General features: G+C 35.1%; 2 protein-coding genes across 2 annotated transcripts; both read right to left on the reverse strand.

Annotated features, from left to right (window-relative positions):
* Positions 1 to 4,523: 4,523 nt before the first annotated feature.
* LOC132190729 (GTP-binding nuclear protein Ran-3) lies at positions 4,524 to 7,271 on the reverse strand. Its single transcript, XM_059605781.2, has 8 exons — positions 7,192 to 7,271; positions 7,023 to 7,092; positions 6,702 to 6,758; positions 6,435 to 6,552; positions 5,693 to 5,782; positions 5,347 to 5,526; positions 5,160 to 5,237; positions 4,524 to 4,820 (listed from the first exon to the last, which is right to left on the reverse strand). Exons 1-8 carry the CDS (start codon positions 7,192 to 7,194, stop codon positions 4,751 to 4,753), a joined length of 666 nt encoding a protein of 221 aa, XP_059461764.2. The 5' UTR covers positions 7,195 to 7,271; the 3' UTR covers positions 4,524 to 4,750.
* Positions 7,272 to 14,006: 6,735 nt separating this feature from the next.
* On the reverse strand, positions 14,007 to 17,565 carry LOC148583599 (GTP-binding nuclear protein Ran-3). The gene is made up of 8 exons (XM_088510328.1): positions 17,459 to 17,565; positions 17,261 to 17,330; positions 16,790 to 16,846; positions 16,441 to 16,558; positions 15,631 to 15,720; positions 15,356 to 15,535; positions 15,159 to 15,236; positions 14,007 to 14,327 (listed from the first exon to the last, which is right to left on the reverse strand). Exons 1-8 carry the CDS (start codon positions 17,459 to 17,461, stop codon positions 14,258 to 14,260), a joined length of 666 nt encoding a protein of 221 aa, XP_088366454.1. The 5' UTR covers positions 17,462 to 17,565; the 3' UTR covers positions 14,007 to 14,257.
* Between the last annotated feature and the right edge of the window lie 3,594 nt (positions 17,566 to 21,159).

Raw genomic sequence — 21,159 nt, forward strand, 5'->3', positions numbered from 1 at the left:
AAGGTATGAAGAGTCATAGACGCCATCATGATTTTCACTTGTTTATCATAAGGAAAACTCGGCATGCAATGTAATAACTTTCACTTTTTTTTTTTTTTTCAAACTCTAAATGTTCTTTTAATAGTACATCTAATTGATGAATGTGCATGATTAAAAATTTTATGCATACCCCTCGGTTGGCTTCCGCGACGAAAGTCTAGTAGATAATACTGCTCCCCTTTGTAGGGCCCCATGTATCTCTTCATGTGAGGATATCTTACGTCTACCAAGTAATATTTTCCTGCAAAAAATATATGAATAATGGTCATAAAAAATATTGAAAGTATATTTTTTTTCATGTATAATTTATAATTGTTATTTTTATTAAATACAAACCTCTAGGTAAGTGTGAAAATCGTAATTTTTCCTTTCGAATAACTTCCAAAAAAATACGTGTATCATGTGCAATACCTTCCCATCCAGCTCAAACAAAGGTGAAACACAAACGAAAATCACAAACAGCCATAATATTCTGAGTATGAGTCCCTTCTCGACCAATATATGGTATTTGTTTTGATGGAGGAATTTTAACTGGCACATGGGCTCCATCAATGGTTCTCATACAATCTTTGAATTGTGGCCAATACCGCTTATCATCATGAATTTTGCTTGGAACATCCTTAAACTCCCTATCAATAGGATTAATAATGTTAATCGCCATTCTCGAAACGACCATTAAAACACTAGTAAAATGTCTACTAATTGTTTCTCGTGAATGTTGAAACCTTTCTTGCACTATTCTATGTCCAAACCCATGGCCTAAAGTATTCAATAACATAGCCACCAACTCTTTAACAGTTAATTTCCTAGTACATCTTAAATGATATCTTTCCTTCAACTCTTTACACAAGTAAATGAATACATGTATTTCCATTCTGAAATTTTGTTTGCACCTATTAGGATTACCTTATAAAATCTCCATAACCCACTTATAACCTGTTTGAGAAGATATCCTACAAGGTTCCTTTGCAATATATGGCATATAATATAGAAGCTTGATTCAATATATGGAATCAAGTTTCTGCAATAAGAATAGCATTAAATAGTTAACATAAACTTATTGTTTCTCCCCCATCATAAGCTTTATATATATATTATATGCCATATATTGAGAACTATTATATGCCATATGTTGCAAAGGAGTCTTGTAGGACCCTTTCTCAAACATGTTATAAGTGGGTTATGGAGATTTTACAAGGTAATCCTAATAAGTGTAAACAAATTTCAGAATGGAAATACACGTATTTATTTACTTGTGTAAAGAGTTGAAGGAAAGATATCATTTAAGAGGTACTAGGAAATTAACTGTTGAAGAGTTGGTGGCTATGTTATTGAATACTTTAGGCCATGGGTTTGAGAATATAATAGTGCAAGAAATGTTTCAACATTCACGATCAATTAGTAGACATTTTACTATTATTTTAATGGTCGTTTCGAGAATGGCGATTGACATTATTAATCATATTGATAGGGAGTTTAGCGATGTTCCAAGCAAAATTCGTGATGATGAGTGGTATTGGCCATACTTCAAAGATTGTATTAGAGCCATTGATGAAACCCATGTGCCAGTTAAAATTTCTCTATCAAAACAAATACCATATATTGGTCAAAAAGAGACATCTTACTCAAAATGTTATGGTTGTTTGTGATTTTTGTATGTGTTTCACATTTGTTTGGGCTGGATGAGAAGGTACCGCACATGATACACGTATTTTTTTGGAAGCTATTCGAAATGAAGAATTACAATTTTTACACCCACCTAGAGGTTTGTATTTAATAAAAATAACAATTATGAATTATACATGAAAAAAATATACTTTTCAATATTTTTTTTATCACCGTTATTCGTATATTTTTTTGCAGGGAAATATTACTTGGTAGACGTAGGATATCCTCACATGAATAAATACATGGGGCCATACAAAGGGGAGCGATATCATCTACTAGACTTTCGTCGCGGAAGCCAACCGAGGGGTATGCATGAAATTTTTAATCATGTACATGCATCACTTAAATGTACTACTGAAAGAACATTTGGAGTTTAAAAAAATAAGTGGAAGTTATTACATTGCATGCTGAATTTTTCTTATGATAAACAAGTGAAAATCACGGTGTCGTCTATAGCTCTTCATAACTTCATTAGTAAGCATGCAATAAAGGATGATGAGTTCCAACCATATGATAATGACGAGGATTTACTACCTATTAACAGTATAGGCGATCACGAAGTACAAGATGAGTCAAACTTACAACAATTAGAGATGTCCAAATTCTATGAACATTGAGCGTGATTATATTGCTAATCTATTTATGACCCACTAATGTTTTTATTTTTTTAATGTTGTTTTGTTATAAACTATTTAAAATGTTGTAAGGATCTCCTTGAATGTTGTTCTTTTTATGTGTTAAATACTTTGAAGTATTGTGGTGTTAAAAAATGTGTTAAATAATTTTAAAAAAAGAAATAAAGAAAATGATTGACATCACTTTTTATTACATATAAGTACAAAAATAAAAATGTTGACGTTTTGTTACATAAACCATTACGAAATAATTTTTACTTGTGAAAGCTAACATTAAACATTTTTATATAAAAACGTTGGTATAAAGTGAAAAATAAATAAATAAATAAATAATCATTGCCAACCTTAAGCCTTTATTGAAAAACATGTAATGATTTCACGTAAAAGGACATATATTTGATGGGACATGTAATGATTTTTTTTATTGTCATTTTTGCAACTAAAAGCATTTTTTTAGTTTTGTTACCGAACATCAGTAACACCAAAAAAGTACTTAAGACATGCGGTTACCAAACATGTAAACAACTTTTCAGTAATAACACTTTTGCCAAAAGCTCACAGACAAAAGCTTATACCTCATCATGCTTGAAATGGCGACACCTGTCCCCAGATGCCTCATATCAATGCCAAATTAGCAAATTTAGCTGACATGACATTATATATAAGTGGTACCTAGGGTTTTGCTGCCACATATGCTTAAAAAATAATGAAAAAATGAAAAAAAAAAAAATTTTGAAAAATAAAATAGACATTTTAAACCTAAACCTAAAGCAGAATTCCATAACCTAAGAAGCTCAACATTTTCTTCTCCTACTAACAACAGCATTACCGATTCTAAAAGCCGAAGAAATCATACGAAGAATATGGTTGAGATTCGAAAAATACGAAGAATATAGTGACAGAGTGCGACTCTTTTTCTTGAGATCCAAAAGAAATATGCCAATTATTTTGGAGGGTAGAGAGATCGATGATTTTGTTTCCCATGAGCAAAGTCGCTGAATCAAAATTTTGCAGATTTTTAGTGGAAACAAACAAAATTCTGGTGTTGTAGCCTTTTTGAATCTATCAAGCCGTTGAATCTGCATTTTGAGCAGTGAAATTGATCAATGTTAGGCATCAAACTGTAAAAATTTAGAAGGTTTTTCTGGTAATTTGGGTAAAAACTTTCATGTCCAGAAATTTGTTTTCTTCTTCGTTGTTTTGGGATGATGGCGAACTAAAGGTATTTCTAGATGCATAATGCTTCGTTTGGGTGTAACAAAGAATGGTAAGGCGAAAGGGTATGATTGAGGTGATCGGGGATGCGCTTTGCCAGGCGTTCATGCTGAAGCGCGAGTACAAGACCCTGTGAGAAGAGGACAAGGCATGGGGCAAGCTTCGGAGGCCACTCGTAACGGCTTTTGTGGCCTTCATTTTGCTCCTGGTGATTATATGCACGACTATCAATTTGAACATTATTTTCCCTGGCAACAATGGGAAGAGGCCGTTTTGTAGCGACGAGAGGCTTCAGCCTCTGTCTTTGAACGCCAAAGGAGGCAGAGGAGGAGATTCTGATCTATTTGGTTGACCAGGCCGTTTTGCAGTGACGAGAGGCTACAACCTTTGTCTTTGACGCCAAAGGAGGCGGAGGAGGAGATTCTGATCTATTTGGTTGACTAGATTTCAGTCAAAATGGGTACATGAGTATTTTGCTTTATGTTTAGGTTTAAAATGTTTATTTTATTTTTTTCATTATTAGTATTATTATTTTTTAAGCATATGTGACAGCAAAACCCTAAGTACCACTTATGATATAATGTGACATCAACTAATCTTCTAATTTGGCATTCGGGACATGTGTTGCCATTTTAAGCATGCTGATGTGTAATTCTGTTAAATTTTTTGACGGATCATGGATGAAGATACTAAGTGTATTTTTTCAATATTCATAGGTACAACTTGAAACACTTTTTGAAAAGGAAAGATCTGTTTGATTTTGGGCCTAACCACAAGTACCAAAATTGCATTTAACCCAAAAAAGAAAAAGAAAGTATGAATGATCTTGTGAAGTTCGTAGAAAGTTCAAGCCTCTTTACACTACTTGAATGTTACAAACTTGGAATTTGATGTGGAAAAGTGTATCTCCGTCTCATGTAATATATTTTGTTACAGGCCAAAGGAAAAAGAGAAAGAAAAAACTCTGAAGTTGAATATTTCTTGTATTTGTTGCTGAATGTGGAGGCTGATATCCCACATGACCGAAACCAGGACTTCAAGTTGATGTACTACAAACTTAAACCTACCACAACCAACCAACCTTAATGTACAAAATTAACCGTAGCAACATTGCAAAGTAAAACTGCCCTAAAACCTACAAGACCCTGAGTGTGGCAAACAGGCAAGCAAAGTTCAGGAACAGGAACCCTCCACTACTCAATAAAGTCATCATCTTCATCAGGAAGAGGCTGTGCAGCTGCTTTGTGCAACTCAGCTTCATGCCTGAAAATAAATTCCACCATAATTTGTGTTAGTATGAGGTTGTTCACCAAGGAATCTCGAAAGCAGCAGCAGTAAACAAAGCTGCAATATTTCTTAGTTGTATAATTATTAATATCCTTGGAAGAGTTATCTGCAAAACTAGATGAGTAAAAATTCACATCAAAAGTCCCAAGAATTAAGCCCAAGCAGTTTCTACAATTTAGTCACACTCCCAGCCAGTAGTCTCTTTTTATTTTTATGGTGCATTCCTTATATTGAATTAACAAGCATGTTTAAAAGTCTTAAGAGATCAAAATGGGAAAGCCGAAATGAATCTGGGAAAGAGGCACCATCACTTACTCTGCTTGTGCAACCATGTCAATTTGAACTTCAGGAGGAGCAAGAGCAGGTGATTCAACAAAGTGTAGGTCAACATTTCTGCAGTTACCAGTGAAAATTTAAAACTCTCTTTCCAACATCAGTCTGCAGATGATGGAAAAAAACAAAAGAGAAAGAATTAAATAAGATAAATAGACCAGACCATTACCCTGCTAGCTTTCTGGCAAGGTACAAGAAAGGTTTCTCAAAGTTGTAATTGCTCTTTGCAGAAATTTCATAGTACTGAAGATTTTTCTTCCGGTGAAAGGTAACCTGCTTTGCCTTGACCTGCCTGTTTTTGACATCGATCTTGTTACCACACAAAACTATGGGAATGTTGTCACAGACCCTGGTAATATAGGAACAGAGAAGCCATTTAGAAGACCATTTTTACATAGCAAAAGATAAATACGGAGAGGAAGTAGTTAATGAAAGGGGCAGTAGAAGTACAAGCTGCAACTAATGGCAACTTTTTTTTAAAAAAAAAAAAAAAAAAAAACCCATCAATGACTCACCTGCAGAGATCACGGTGCCATGTTGGTACGTTTTTGTATGTCAAACGAGCAGTGACATCAAACATGATGATAGCGCATTGTCCATGAATACTGAAAATCAAATGGTACAGATCAAAAATGTTAAATATGAACGAATGAAGGGTTGAAACCTAATTATATATTTGCATCCATAAGAAGCCGCAAATAAAACAGAGTCCTAATGAATCAAAATTCAAATTTGTGAAAGTACATATACCCAGACACCCTTGGTGAACACAAGATGAAACCCAATTTAGCTATCACATTCTAACAACTAGAAATTGGGTTTTGTACTAATGCCTTTTAGTGTTCTCTTAGAAACTAAAGTAATGTAACTTCAAAGAATCAATCATAAGCACTAATTCCAATCTCTGTACAGGACCATAAGCTAAAGAATCACATCACAAACACCATTACAAAAACAACTCGAAAACGTGACCCTCTAGATTTCTTATGATAACTCTATGGTAGAGCTTTCTAAATCCTAACCATCAGTTTTAAATAAAATGATTCTATAAACCATTTGACTTAAAAATAATGGTTGAGATTTTAAGAATTCCACTTAAATATATATATATATATATATATATATATATATATATATATATATATATATTAGAGTTTCCCTAGATAGATAAAATAAAAAATAAAATAAAAATGCCCATTAATCACAATTATATGCGCTAAGTGAATATAGTAAAAGGGGCAAATGGAAAATACATACTAGTAACCATCTCGGAGTCCACCAAACTTCTCCTGACCGGCAGTGTCCCAGCAGTTGAACCTGATCTTCCCGTAATTCGTGAAGAAGTCCAGCGGATGAACTTCCACGCCGATTGTGGCTGTACATAGACACATTTACAATTCCAAAACCATAATATTATCATCGTCGTCGATTTTAACACGCACACAATCACAAACGGCGAATTTTAGAAAAGAGAGAGAGAGAGAAAAAAAAAAAAAAAAAAAAAAGAAAGGAAAGAGTTCCTACGCTCATATCTCTTCTCAAACTCTCCGGTAAGGTGCCTTTTAACAAACGTAGTCTTGCCTGCACCGAATCAAAACGCTTTATTCAGAAAAATAAATAAATAAATAAAGTAAAAGAGCACTTAAAGCCTAGGATTCTCAAATTAGCTCCGTTTGGTTGCCAAGAAACTGCAGAAGTAAATGAAAATGAACTATATTCTCGAGAAACATGCAAACGGAAAACATGAGATTCGAGAATTTTCCCTCAAATTCCTTTTCCATTCCCAAATTTTACCGGCAAGCAAACAAAACAAAGAGAAAGATAAAAGCTAGAGTGCATTCATACCAGTTCCGCCATCGCCGACGATGACGAGCTTGAAGGAAGGGTAATCTACACTCTGCTGAGTCGGAATGGCCTATAAACACAAACAACGTCACCACAATACGATCACATCAAGAACGAAACGCTAACAACATATGTAACGAGAGAGAGAGAGAGAGAGAGAGAAAATCACCATTGTTGAGATGGTGATTGGGTAAGAGCTGTGGGTTTTGAAGGGAGCACACTGTGGAAGTGGTGGTGGCGAAGGATATATATAAATACATAATACGTATAAGCAGGTTTGGACATTGGAGGGAGGCTGGACTTTTGTTCGACGCGATTTTCTACGCCGTTGGATGGACTGCCCGCTTAAACTTTAAGCTTCAATTTCAGCCGTCCACGCGTCCACTACTGTACGCTACTACTACTTCAATCCTTAATGTGGATAAATAAGATAATTTTTTTTTCTTAGCAAATTAATCATTACAATAAAATAACCAAAGGACTAAAAAAAGGAGGGGAGAGGAATATCCAACAAATACTTAAAAAAAAAAAAAAAAAAGGCATGATAGACTTTATATTGCATAAAAATAAAGCTACTAGTGAAACGGGAAATAATGCAGCCTAAAGATTAGACCGTGACCGTGAATAAGACATGCATTGAGTATGAATGCGACGAGATATATATTAATGAAAGGTTCTCACTTTTATTTATATATTTTGACAACTAGTCAAATGTTATAGAATTATAATAAAGAACAAATATTATAAAAATATGAGTGCCGCTAGGAATAGATAAGAGTTTTCTTCCAAAGTGAGTTAGAAATTTTTAATGCTAAGAGGCACGTGACAATTTTATAAACTGGGTTAGAACAAATTCGTACAAATTACTCCTATGAATACAATAACTTTTACTATAAGTTCCTTGTAAACCGATGTGATAATTCATGTAACGTATACTTAACACGCCAACTACTAACATTCAAGTTGTCACAAAACAATCCACATGATACTTATCACGTTTAACTGTCACGCGAGAGTTCACGTGGCACTCATTCACGTAAGATATGAAGTGATACGAAACAAAAATAAAAAGTGTAGCATCAAAACATTATTTCCTCCCATAAAGTTCACCATCCTCATCAGCATCCAGAGCATACGTATCTAAAGAACATAAAATATTCCATGTTACTTGAAGAATCACATTTTTAAGATCAGAAAGAATTCAAATCTGGCATGGTCCTGGACACAGAATATTTTGCTCGTCCAATCCTTTAGGCTTTAGGTCAAATCTAGAGCGGTTGGGTAAAAAGTAAAAACCACTGCGTCAATATCAATCTATTGCACCAAGTAAAAACAACAATAATGAGGATAAATTATCTATAGTTTTACCCTTTTTCATATGTATAGGTGAAAGTACTTGTAATGCAATTATCTAGATGTGGATTAAAGCCCTATTTACAGCATCCAATAATAAGAGCAATACCCCTTTTGTCGATGACAAAGAATGGGTTGGCTAATCCTGTGTTTTCCTAGGTATTCTATTTTATGTTTCAAGTTGATGTGTGAAATGATTATTTGACTTAAATGAGGGGGTTTACACCACACCCCTTTCAACTTAGACGTTTGTTCGAATGGCACATTACATTGTTCAAAAGCAGTCTATCAAGATCAGATCCTAGTCGTCCATTTTCCTGCACGAGCTCCTAATTGACATGTGGCAAATTTCTCGCATTTGACATGTGACCAATCCTCGTTTGAACAAACACTTATGACCCTCTTAGATAAAAAAAATAAAAAATAAAAATAAAAATAAAAAAATAAAAAAGGAAAAGAAGAAGAAAAAGAAAAAGATTAACTGGGCTGGACAATGATAGTAGGCTGCAAAACCTAGCCATGAGTGAATTGTGCTCCTAGCCACCCACGACTTAGAGGGTGGCTCATGACCACCCCCTCACAAAAAGGGTAACTCACAACCACCTTGTTCAATGGGGCTAGAGGGAGTGGTTCGCGATCACCCCCTTTATTACGGGGCAACTATGAGTCACCCCCTTAGCTAGGGTTGGCTAAGAGCATGACTCATCCTTATCTAGAAAACCCACTACAATTGTTGTGACTAAACTAGGTCGAATGACCTAACAATTAACTTAGCCATTTTTAACCATCAAGGGTGGTGGTTCAATGGCCTAAGAAATTTCTCAAGTGGTTAGGTAAGTCCTAGGGTGTGGGTTTGAATTTTTGTAATGGAGAATCCTCATGCCTGATTAGTATAAACCACTAGGGGTGGGCAGGTTAACCGGTTACCGATTTCAGGCCCTATACCGGTTTCGACCAAACCAATATTAACCGTAACCGATATACCGATATCCTTATCGGTTAAATTTTTTATACCGGTATGCTTATTGGTTCGGTTCGGTTCGGTCCGGTTATAAATTTCATATCGGTTAATCGTTTAACTGATATAAACCGTTAAGTAGGTATGCAAAAACGATGTAGTTTTGAGATTATATATATACCTATGTAACCTTATCTTAATTTGAGAATTTGTAGGTTTGACTTTTTTTTTAGTTATGGCATTGGATGGGATTTATTTGCCTTTGGTGAAAGCATTTTTCATTAACTAGTTTTGTTAGTCTAATTAACATTTATTATGTTAATTAGTCCATTTGCTTTGGAAAAATGTATTTTATAATATATATAAAAACAAAATTAAAAAAAAAATTGTGGTGGATCAATATAAAAAAGCTTCAATTTTTAGCCCAAAAAACAAATTTTTGGGTCCCAACAAAAAGTATTTGGACCCTAAAACAACTCATTTTTAATAAGTTATTTTAGCCCAACAAAAAGTATTTTGGTTTTCAAAAGTAAAAAAAACTCATTTTTGGCCAAACAAAATAAATCAATATAAAGCTCACGGTTAAATCGGTTAACCGGTTTAACTGAACCGTTTAACCGTGCACCGTTATAACCGATAATTTCGGTTAAAATTCTTATTGGTTCGGTATCAGTTAATAAACCGTTTAACCGAAAATTATCGGTTAATAACCAATAAGAGCCAAAACCGGACCGTTTTGACCAATACCCAAGCCTATAAACCACATTGGTTTCCATTGATGTCCTGATGGGGCAGGCGGTTAAGTTATTGTTCGACTGGTCTTAAGGGTGCGCTTGCGGCTTCCGCCGTCTAGGTCCCTCCTGAGCAGTCCCTCGCAGGTTGGTACTACTATGATCACGTTCAAGTAGAATAGCCACAATTGGTCTTCCCCTCCAACCTTTTTTATTAAAAAAAAAAAAAAAACTTAGCCATTTTTTAAAAGCTTTTTTTCATCAATTCTAATCCACATGGAAGATGTGCTTAATAATAAAAAAAAAATCTATCTTTTTTTTAATCTGAACAGCATAATTATATTTTGGTAATAATTTCTATTATCTATTTAACGAAAATGCTTATTGCTTATAGAGTTTTCGAATTCACAATAAACTTAAGAGATATACTAGAATTTAATAAAAATTTCATATTTTGCCCATAAAAGTTTATGTGGCAAGATACCATATCATCTTCTTTTTGTTGTCTTTTTTCTTCCACCAAAAATATGATGTGTCATCTTACCACATGAATTTTTATGGACAAAATGTGGAATTTTTATTAGATTCTAGCATTTCTCTAAACTTAAACTAATCTTAAAATCAAAATGACAAAAAATATGCTAGAATCTAATAAAAACTTTATATTTTGTTCATAAAAGTCCATGTAACAAAATACCACATAATCTTCTTTTTGTTTTGTCTTTTTCCTTTCACTAAAAATATGATGCGGCAACTTATCACTTGGACTTTTATGAATAAAATGTAAAATTTTTATTAGATTCTAGCATTTTTGGACAAAAAAATATAGGAGTCATTACATAATTTCTCACAATTTAAAAATATATTAGCTAAAATAAATACCAGTAATATAAACTAAATGATCTTTATTTTTATTTTTATTTTAGTGTATTTTGACTTATCTCTTTGTTACTTCAAAATCTACTGATCTTGATTAGACACCACCTAACACCGCCATTTCTAGTATTATCACGCGTTTGCAAACCATTTCCTGCCCATGGATTTCGAGCATTTTTGGCCATAGCTCTCAAATCCTCTCTTCGAATTTTACAAGTTTCTCTAGTGTTATTCTTGTGTCCTTCAAAAAATAATGTGACTTTTAAAATTATTATTTGATCAAAATTTAATAGTGATCAATTACGAGGCCAATGATAATTTTAAGAGTTACATCGTCTTTAAAGGGACGCAAAAGAGACGTGTTGCATTACTCCTCAAACTAGGATGGTCAATTGAGAGAGAAAATGAAAAAATAAGAGAAAAATTAGAATGATGAAAACTTTCTATTTAAAAATTGACAGAATATTAACAAAATTCTTAGATTAAAAGATTCAAAACTCAATTTTTAAAGTCAAAATAACCCGAAGCACAAAGGGATATCAAGAAATGTTTTTTTCCAAAATTGATAATACCCCATGAATCTTGATTAGACACCACCGAACGTTGCTTCATAGTTTATCACTAATTTTGAGTATTTGATTGGTTGAATGTCCCTAATAGCACACATGTTATCATTTCAATTTAAACCAAGGATTGCAGTCGCCTCCAATTTCAAAAATCTAAATCAATTCATTTTGAATGAATGACCTGAATTAAGTCTTTTTTGGATATTTTTTTTCTTAAAAAATAGGGTTAAATTCACTTTACCCCTGAAGTTTTATTGGTTTTTCAATTCGAACCCCAATGTTTAAAAATTGGCAATGTACCCCCCTAATGTTTAAAAAATTTTCAATTCAAATCCTCCGTTACTAATTTCCGTCTAATTGAACCGAAATCATCCCACGTGCGTCTCACGTGAGATTTTGATACTCTCTATTCTAATTTTGCCCTCATTAAAACCTATGAAATTAAGGGTAATTGCGTAATTTCATAAGTTTTAATGAGGGTAATTACGTAATTTTATAGGTTTTTAATGAGGGCAAAATTGGAATAGAGGACATCAAAATCCCACGTGAGATGCACGTAGGATGATTTCTGTCCAATTAGATGGAATTAGTAACGGAGGATCTGAATTGAAATTTTTTAAAACATTAGGGGGGTACATTACCAATTTTTAAACATTAGGGTTCGAATTGAAAAACCCTTGAAACTTCAAGGAGGTAAAATGAATTTTTCCCTAAAAAATACTAATGGGTGGCAGAACCACCATTTAAAGCAATCAACTACCCTACCCTATTAAGAAGTGATTAACCATCTTTTTATTCTTTGAAGTAGTGCTCAACCATCCAAAGGGATGGTGGGGGAGGTCAAACTATCCTACCCACTCATAGGGTGGCCGACCACCCCCATAGGGGCTTGAGGTGGTCGCACCACTGCTTGAGCCATAGGGAGGTGATGAACCGGGCTAGAAACCATTTCGTTGTCCTTACTGATGAAGTGTAAATTTCTTACCATTTGAGGTGTTAATATGTAAATCCTTATGTTTTTGAATTGTTTTGTGTCTTTGAAAAAATGTTGGATTTTTGGTGAAAGGATTTGTACTTTGGTGTTTGAATTATGTCATGAGCTCTGATTTGTGCTTAGGGTAGTGTTATGAAGTTTGTTAGGACTTTGGAACGAGCTAGATAGGTTAAAAATATGACCTTTCTGAGTTTTTGGGTTTTTGTTCAAGAAACGTTTGAATGGTACAAGAAATGATTGAATGGTTAGAACATTTGAATGGCCCTCAGGGAATGATCAAACCTTTTAAGGGCAGAATGTGCACATTAGGGGCTTTAAGTGCACATTGGGGTTTTAGAGCATAGATTAGGGTTTTACATAGTATCTTAGCTAATATTCAAGTATGGACTTGCAAAAATGAGATGTTGACCTTTGGTATGTGTGAGGTTGGATGTGAGAGTTCGAGGTAAGTAATCATTCATGGAAATGCCAAAATACTTTGTTATCAAGCATGAATATTTTATTTATTAACTTGCATTTTAGATACTCATGCCTGTCATAAAAAATATATGGTGTAAGCCTTAAGGCTTTTAAAGGTTGATTTACAAATGCATTGATGTTTTACCAATGAAATATGCTATGTTCTTAACTGGAATATTATTGATGTGGCGTACCACCATGGGAAATGTGGGTGAAGAATCTGGATAAGTACACATTAGTATATGAACTTGACCGTATGGGCCATGTTTAGTTTAGTGTTAGGTTGCCTTGGATCCAACGACTAGAGTGACCAATGCAACAATACGCATATGGTGGTCATGTCCTATGGCATCGCTAGTGGTATGGATCATTCAGGATCGAACTCGGTCAGACCTCTAGTGGTAGCTACTTATATACCGTGCTCAGGGCACCTAAATTGTATTAGATGCACTCTAGGATGCGCAAACCTTATCGTCGAGAAAAAACGACACGAATAGACTATATTGGGGTGAGTTATGACCCAAAAATTAATTATGAATATTATATGATATACTTCATCAACATGGTTTTTTGACATAAATTGCAACATGTTATCATTGGAATTATGCCTTAATTGTTTTATAATGGTGATATAATTACGGAGATAATGATCACCAGTATAATTTATTCAAAACTCAATTATGTTTCTAAAATGTACTCTCTCTATACTTATTTCTAATTAAACCAGACTCACTGTATAGACTAAGTTCTATTTGAAATAAGTACATAAATGTTGAGCGAAAGATTGTAGAAAGCAATTTATGTACAACATTTGTATTGAGACGAAATCGTCTATTCTCAACTAGATATTTAATCTCAATAGTTTACTAGTATTTTATTTTATATTGATATTTGTTGTTATTGGTAGTACTTCAACTAATTAAAATGAAAGTATTATGAATAACCTTTCAAGTTAATTACCATAGCTAACAAATTTTAAGGGCGTTCACAAAAGAGCAGCCACACTCTTAAACCACAAGCCATGAAGAGTTGGCAAACTAGAAAATGTGAACCGGGGACACGTGGGCCATAAGCTTAATTAATCCAAACTCAAAAATATCACATTGCTGTGCAGACACATATGTCATAAAATCCAAAACAAAAAGCAAAACAATGGTCCAACTCCGCATCCACAAGTTGATACAACCAAAGATTTAAGTTTGTTAACATGCACAAAGCCAGCAATTTAGGGGAAAAAATGGCTCAAGGGACTCGAATATTTTGATGAGAATCTCTGACAAAAACTAGAACACCCCAATCTACTCAAATGCGTCATCATCGTCATCAGGAAGGGGCTGACTCGCAGCAGCAACAAGCTCAGCTTCATGCCTGTGGAAATCACCAACAGAGAAAACAAAGGTTATATATACAAGTAAAACGAGTTTATTAGAAAGCCAACCCAAGTGCACAAGGAGAGTATATAAGAAAATACATCCAACAAATCAAGAGAAAGAACAGAGAGCACAAAATTCTACAAAATTAGTGCTATTGAGAAAGCATTAGTAGCGACCCACTCTAAGAGGAATTTAAGAAAACATAACAGTAAATCAGAAAACATAACAGTAAATCCAAACTCGTTTTCTCGCAATCATCAAGCCTGATGAGCAGTGTTCCTTTTCCTTTTGAGTTTCTCCCATCAGTTTGGAGAAACTCAAAAGGAAGAACCCCGCTCATCAGGCTTGACAAGTTATTCATAATTCAAAAAGGAAAAAAAAAAAAAAAACTGATATCAATTTTAATTCGCGAGACCTGATGGATGAGGTAAAGGAATCTAATATATTATGCAACAATTAATAATTGCTGTAACAAACTCCCTCATCACAGAACCACAGAAGCACAGCATGCCAAAAGAATAGCAGTTATTAAACCAGTTTAACACACAATTCTGGCAGTACTTATATCAACCTGATACAAGAAAATACAGGAAGAGGGGAATAAGTAGCATCTACATAACAGTTATAAGTATAGAGAAGTTTCTTGCAGAGGAAATAGTTATCGACACCATTAAGAGTATCGCTTGCTGATAGCACCTCAAAAAGGCACGATTTTCACATGACAACACCTAGGACAGACCATGTAGTACTTGGTCATGCCTTCTTTAACCTAGCACTCCACATTAACTGTTGGGAGAGAGAATTTTAGTTATAAGAGAAGGCTTACTGTTGTTGCACAGCCAAGTCGATTTGCACTTCTGGGGGAGCCAGGGCAGGAGATTCAACGAAATGCAGATTAGCGTCCCTATAAACAAGCACATTGCACAGTAAATACTTGATTGTAACTGCATTCTGCAGAATTATCAAGAGCACTAAAAGTAACAGGGGGAAAAGCTTCTCTATCAGAAATTAATGGGTCTTTACCCTGCAAGCTTCCTGGCAAGGTATAAGAAAGGCTTCTCGAAGTTATAATTGCTCTTAGCTGATATCTCGTAGTACTGCAAATTCTTCTTCCGGTGGAAAGTAACCTGCTTTGCCTTCACCTGCCTGTTCTTCACATCAACCTTGTTTCCACAAAGAACAATTGGGATGTTTTCACACACCCTGAAAAATGACAACATAGGAAGTAGCTATGAGACCCAATAAAGCAAAGGAACTCTCAAACTTAACAAGAGACTAGTCAGGGTTTCTGAACAGACCTGCAAAGATCCCGGTGCCATGTTGGAACGTTCTTGTATGTCAGCCGGGCAGTAACATCAAACATGATAATTGCACATTGCCCATGGATGCTGTAAAATGAACATGATTTTTAAAACATCATCTGAAGAGACTAAATTAAACTGAAACATATATGATTTCTGAGAGTTTATGGACCGAAGTGAATCTATCAAGCACCAAAAACAAAAGAGGAAAAAACAACATTTTTTTCCTGGGAAGTTAACCCAGTCCACAAAATTAAAATTAGTTCAGAACTAATTGAGTATACCATCATAATATGTTTATAAAAAACTTTACTACAAACACAGACCTCTAAATCTTCCTTCCCTCAAGAAGTAGCAAATAATTATTAAGAAAAAAGAATTGTGATTTGGGGTTGGCGGTGGTTATTTGAGCGTACAAAGTGGGGGGACAGGTTCAAAAACTACACATAAGAAGCATGAACATGTTTGCATTTAATCATCTGCATAATAGTTTCCACGAAGTTCAAGAATTTCATTTAAATATAAAAAAGCTCATAAAATCACACCAATTCCTCAATTTCTTAAGTTACTTAATACTTGATTCGAAAACAAAACAAACAAAACATAACAGATTGCCATATATAAATCTCAAAAGGGCAAAAAGGGTCTAACTACCATTACACGTGAATCTCTGCATATAAGCATTTACATACAAACACTAAACAGGGGTAGCTAGAAGGTAATGGTGCGCTAGATATGGCTACAACTTAATTTGAATAATAAGTTAGATATAAAGAATTGCCCAAAATTATTCTGCAGATCACTCACTAGTATCCATCTCGAAGACCACCAAACTTCTCTTGCCCAGCTGTGTCCCAGCAGTAGAATCGAATTTTCCCACAGTTGGTGAAAAAGTCCAAAGGATGGACTTCCACACCAATGGTTGCTGTACATGAGTTGAAAGATCAAGAATGAGATCAGTCCCGGATACCAATTCCAATTAACAAACCAAAAGAACAAAGTTCCAAGTTTTTTTCCTTTTTATTTTTAGCATCAAACAAGAGTAACTTTGCTCTAAACGCAAGGTTTTACTACTTCCTTAATACCAAGGAAACCATAAAGACAAGATATCAAAGATCAAAATCCAACAGATAAAATCTAAATTCATCAGACTTACGTTCGTATTTTTTCTCAAACTCCCCAGTCAGATGCCTCTTCACAAATGTTGTTTTTCCTGCATTGTTCAAACAATTGAAATCCAAATAAGCAAAACGTCCACTACTAGAAGCCAACCGCTTCAACAATCAAATATGATGAGTTACCAAATAATAACAAAACCAAAGGCAATTAATTTATCACAAATCAACCCAACTGCACGAAATAGAAATACCAAAGAATATCATTCACTTTTTTTTCCTTCAAGTTTTAGTTTCACAATAAAGATTTTTTCTTGGGACTATTTTCAAACAAACAGAGTATAAACGGCAACAGACCCCTAGAACGAAAGCAAAAAAATACCTACGGCTCAGCAGCTAAGCTTAATTGAAATCCACTATTCAATAAACTGATCTTTTTTTTTTCATCCTAAATTTTCCCAGTAACCAAACAGATCTTGAAGGAAAGAACCATTACACCAAAGAAAACTTACCGGTTCCACCATCGCCGACAATCACAAGCTTAAAGCTCGGGTAATCGACGGTCTGTTGGTTCGGCAAAGCCTACAACACAAAACCAAAAGATCAAACGCCCAAAAAAAATCAGAATCAAAATGCCAAACAAACGTCGAAGATCAAAGAAAATAAACCGAAAATTTTTGAGAGATTATGCGAGAAAGAGAGCTGCATACCATATTTCGCAGCGAGGGTGTGGCGCAGAGAGCGAAAGATAGAGAGAGAAGGAGCGTAAGAGATTTGTGAGGGTTTTATATAGGAGGAGCCGGTAGAGAGGCCCTAGTCTTTCCCAGTTAGCTTCAAACTGACGCAGCTCTCTCAGCCGTCCGATCTGAGGACTCGTGGAGTTATGAAGATCACGTGTGGCCGACCGATCAGACATTTGAACTTTGCCAGAAATAATATAATAATAAAAAGGGTTAAATACCTAATAGCATGAAGTTTAAGAACTTTATAATAGCATGAAGTTTAAGAACTTTATTTTTATTCATCTGAGGTTTTATTTTTATTACAGAACTTTCTTGGGGTTTTGATAAATGACCAACTTAGTATATCTATTAGTTGACCGTTAATTGACCGTTAAGACTGACACGTGGACCAATCAAATGTTGACATGTGTCATCTATTTAATTTTTTTTTAATTTGAAAAAAAAAAAAAAAAAAATTGGGGGTGGCTCGCCGTTTGAGGTGGCTCGGCCACCCCCCATCTGGACTTTTTATTTGAGGGTTTGGGCTCCTCCCCATCTGGACCTGTTTACGTCCAAGCCTATTGGTCCGTTTTTAAGTGAACCATGCCAAACCAAGTCAAACTTTAAAACCCATTTATGGTTAGATAATTGGCATCCCCGATGAAAACTTTGATAACTTGTATATTCAAAGTGACTAAAAATTACAGTACAAAGTTGTGGTATTTATATACAAGACTTAACCTAAAGTATGCTCAACTAAACCTAATGCAAAATCACAAACCAGAATAATTATATTACAAAGGGATAACTTTACTTTAAACCCTTAAATTACCATGCGATTTGAGAAGCCTCCTAAACTTTAAAACCTCTCAATTTGGATCTCTAAACTTTCAATTGCAATCAATTTGAACCCCTTCGTCATATTTAGCCATTAACTTCCCTGATTTACTCCTAAAAAGACCAAAATATCTCTAATATTTTTTTAAAACTTTATTTATTTTTTTATTTGGAATTAAGGGTAAATTTGGAATTTTATAAAAAAATTCAGAGGTATAAACGTCATTGTCTCACTTTTAACGTTTAAAATCTGATGGACAGTCTAAATTGAAAGGTTTTAAAGTTTAGGGGATTTCCTCAAATCGCACGGTAATTCAGAAGTTTAAAGTAAAGTTACTCCTATATTACAAACAAACAAACCTTCTTGCATATTTTCTTTTATGCAATAATACAAGTCATCCAATGGTTGTGCATCTTTCCTTCTAGAGTAGATTTGATTATATGTTATCTGATTGTAAGGAAGTTCTCTGTATGCTGTCATGAGAGATCGTGGAATGCCTTAAATCTTTCCATATCGGTTTTGTGATTTAATGCAGTGACTGATCTGGCTTGTGTATATGTCTGCGCTCGAGCCCTTACGGGCCTACATGTCTAAGCTCGAGCGCATTGAACTTATGCTCAAGCCCTTGCGGGCCTAGTATACTTTAACACCCGAGTGGTGAATGACACTAGCAATAGTTTGGTTGCAAAGTTGTCCTCGTGCTAGATTTGAAACTCTTGTTGATATCAAGAGCATATTATATATGAAAGGTGAAAATAAAGGGGAAAATATTGTATTGAAATAGACTTCTTTGCTTGATTGATTTACAAACAGTACAAAGGGTATTATTTACTATTACAAATGCGCGCGTGTAAGTAAAGCAACAAAATAAATACAGGACAGTAATTGACAAAATGTCTCAGACTTGCTCAACGAGAATAATTTCCTTATAGACATGTGAGTGTGGCGCAAGGTATGGGATCTTTCCTTTCTAATGTGAGTGTACCGCAAGGTGTGAGATATTCCCTTTCTAATGTGAGTGTACCGCAAGGAGGTGGACTACTCAAATATTGCTTTCTTAATTTATTCATAAGGTTTCCCAACATAATATGTAACCATACATGTGATAGCTTGATTTGAGGAGCCTTGCGAGGCAATAACCTTTAAGGATGCAGCACGATCTAATGAGGTGGCATGACTGGACTTACCATCATAATTAGCAACAGGCCTTCTTATGTTTAGGAGTTGCCCTTTATTCTAGGGCAGTGGGGTTTATTCTAGGGCAGTGGGGTTTTTTGAGGTTGAGATAAACAGAGAGTTTATGGAAGAGACTGATCTTGATTATGGGCTTGAGTTTGAATTTGTTGAAGCTGCAGGCCAAATTCTGTATCAACTCCTTGAACAACTTTACCCCAATAGGATCGATTTTGACCGTTTGCAGTTACATAAATCTAGCCAAAGGTAATATAAAATGCAAGCTGAGTGAGTATATGTAGTGTAGCATAATTAATGCTTTGGGTAGGTGGTGGTGTTTGTTATTTTTCTTATTTTTTGGCTTATTGGGCTGACGAAATTGCAAAATACATAAAGTTCCAAGATAAGGAGATGGAAGCCTTTTGTGGAAGAGAGAGATAACCTTGTTAAAGTCCAAGAAGAGAAGAAGGCTGAACTGAAGCGGAGGCAGTGGGAGGAAGAGGTTGAGCTTGAGAAAGAGTTCAATGCAGACCTAACCCAGCTAATGGTCAAGTACTCCCCACATCATCTTCCTGATGCTGTTGTTTGTCTTTGAATTATATATATCCACTCAGCTTGCATTTTATATTACCTTTGGCTAGATTCATGGAACTGCAAACTGTCAAAAACATGTTGGGGTAAAGTTGTTCAAGGAGTTGATACAGAATATGGCCTATATGGCCTGCAGGTTCATCAAATTCAAACACAAGCCCAAAATCAAGATCAGCCTCTTCCATAAACTCTCTGTTTATCTCAACCTAAAAAAACCCCACTGCCCTATAATAAAAGGCAACTCCTTGAACAACTCCTTGGATATTTGTATCAACTCCTTGAACAACTTTACCCCTTCAGGCTGATCCAGCTCTTGAAGGATTCGCGTTTATGAAAGAAAGCAAAGAAAATTGCTTTTGGCGGAATGAAGTCTCAGTTTCGTTCTCATTGTATATATAGGTAAAGAGTTACAATTGTAATCAAGTTTGACAAACCCAAACTTGATACAAACTAGGAGACCTAATTCAATACAAATAAGTAAAACAAATACAACTAGAACACTAAAGAGAAGAGATAAGAACAACTATAAGGATAATACTAAAAGATAAGAACAACTATAAAACAGACTCTATTGGTTCCTTAACAGCCCCCCTCAAACGAATGGGAGGGAGAGTAACCATGAGTTTGTCTCTGAGGAAAAGAAATCGAGAGGAGGTAAGGCCCTTTGTAAAGATATCAGCACATTGATCTTGAGTTGGGATGTAGCTAGCACAAAGATCTTTGTGAAGAATTTTCTCACGGATGAAGTGGTAGTCAACTTCTATATGCTTGGTACGAGCATGGTAGATGGGATTAGAAGCTAAAGCAATAGCTCCTATGTTATCACACCAGAGTACAGGAGGATCATGGAGAGAAACTTGCAATTCTTTGAGTAGCATTCGAAGCCATGAGAGTTCAGCAGCTGTAATGGCCATTGCACGATATTCAGCCTCGGTGCTAGATCTCGAGACAACAGGCTGCTTCTTGGCATGCCAAGATACTAAGTTGGAGCCGAAGAAAACACAATACCCTGTAGTGGATCTGCGATCTAGAGGATCCCCTGCCCAGTCAGAGTCACAGTATGCCTGAAGTTGAAGAGGACCTGAAG

Source organism: Corylus avellana, chromosome 9 (genome assembly GCF_965113065.1).
Source record: "Corylus avellana chromosome 9, dhCorAvel1.hap1.2, whole genome shotgun sequence".
Classification (NCBI taxonomy): domain Eukaryota; kingdom Viridiplantae; phylum Streptophyta; class Magnoliopsida; order Fagales; family Betulaceae; genus Corylus; species Corylus avellana.

What these genes read in the sequence shown, in the direction of transcription:
- LOC132190729 (XM_059605781.2), bottom strand. An exon ending in CTTGCCAGAAAGCTAGCAGG is followed by an intron (nt 5,238 to 5,346) that starts GTAATGGTCTGG and finishes TGGTAACTGCAG; the next exon opens with AAATGTTGACCTACACTTTG. An exon ending in GACATGGTTGCACAAGCAGA is followed by an intron (nt 4,821 to 5,159) that starts GTAAGTGATGGT and finishes ATTTATTTTCAG; the next exon opens with GCATGAAGCTGAGTTGCACA.
- LOC148583599 (XM_088510328.1), bottom strand. An exon ending in CTTGCCAGGAAGCTTGCAGG is followed by an intron (nt 15,237 to 15,355) that starts GTAAAGACCCAT and finishes GCTTGTTTATAG; the next exon opens with GGACGCTAATCTGCATTTCG. An exon ending in GACTTGGCTGTGCAACAACA is followed by an intron (nt 14,328 to 15,158) that starts GTAAGCCTTCTC and finishes TGATTTCCACAG; the next exon opens with GCATGAAGCTGAGCTTGTTG.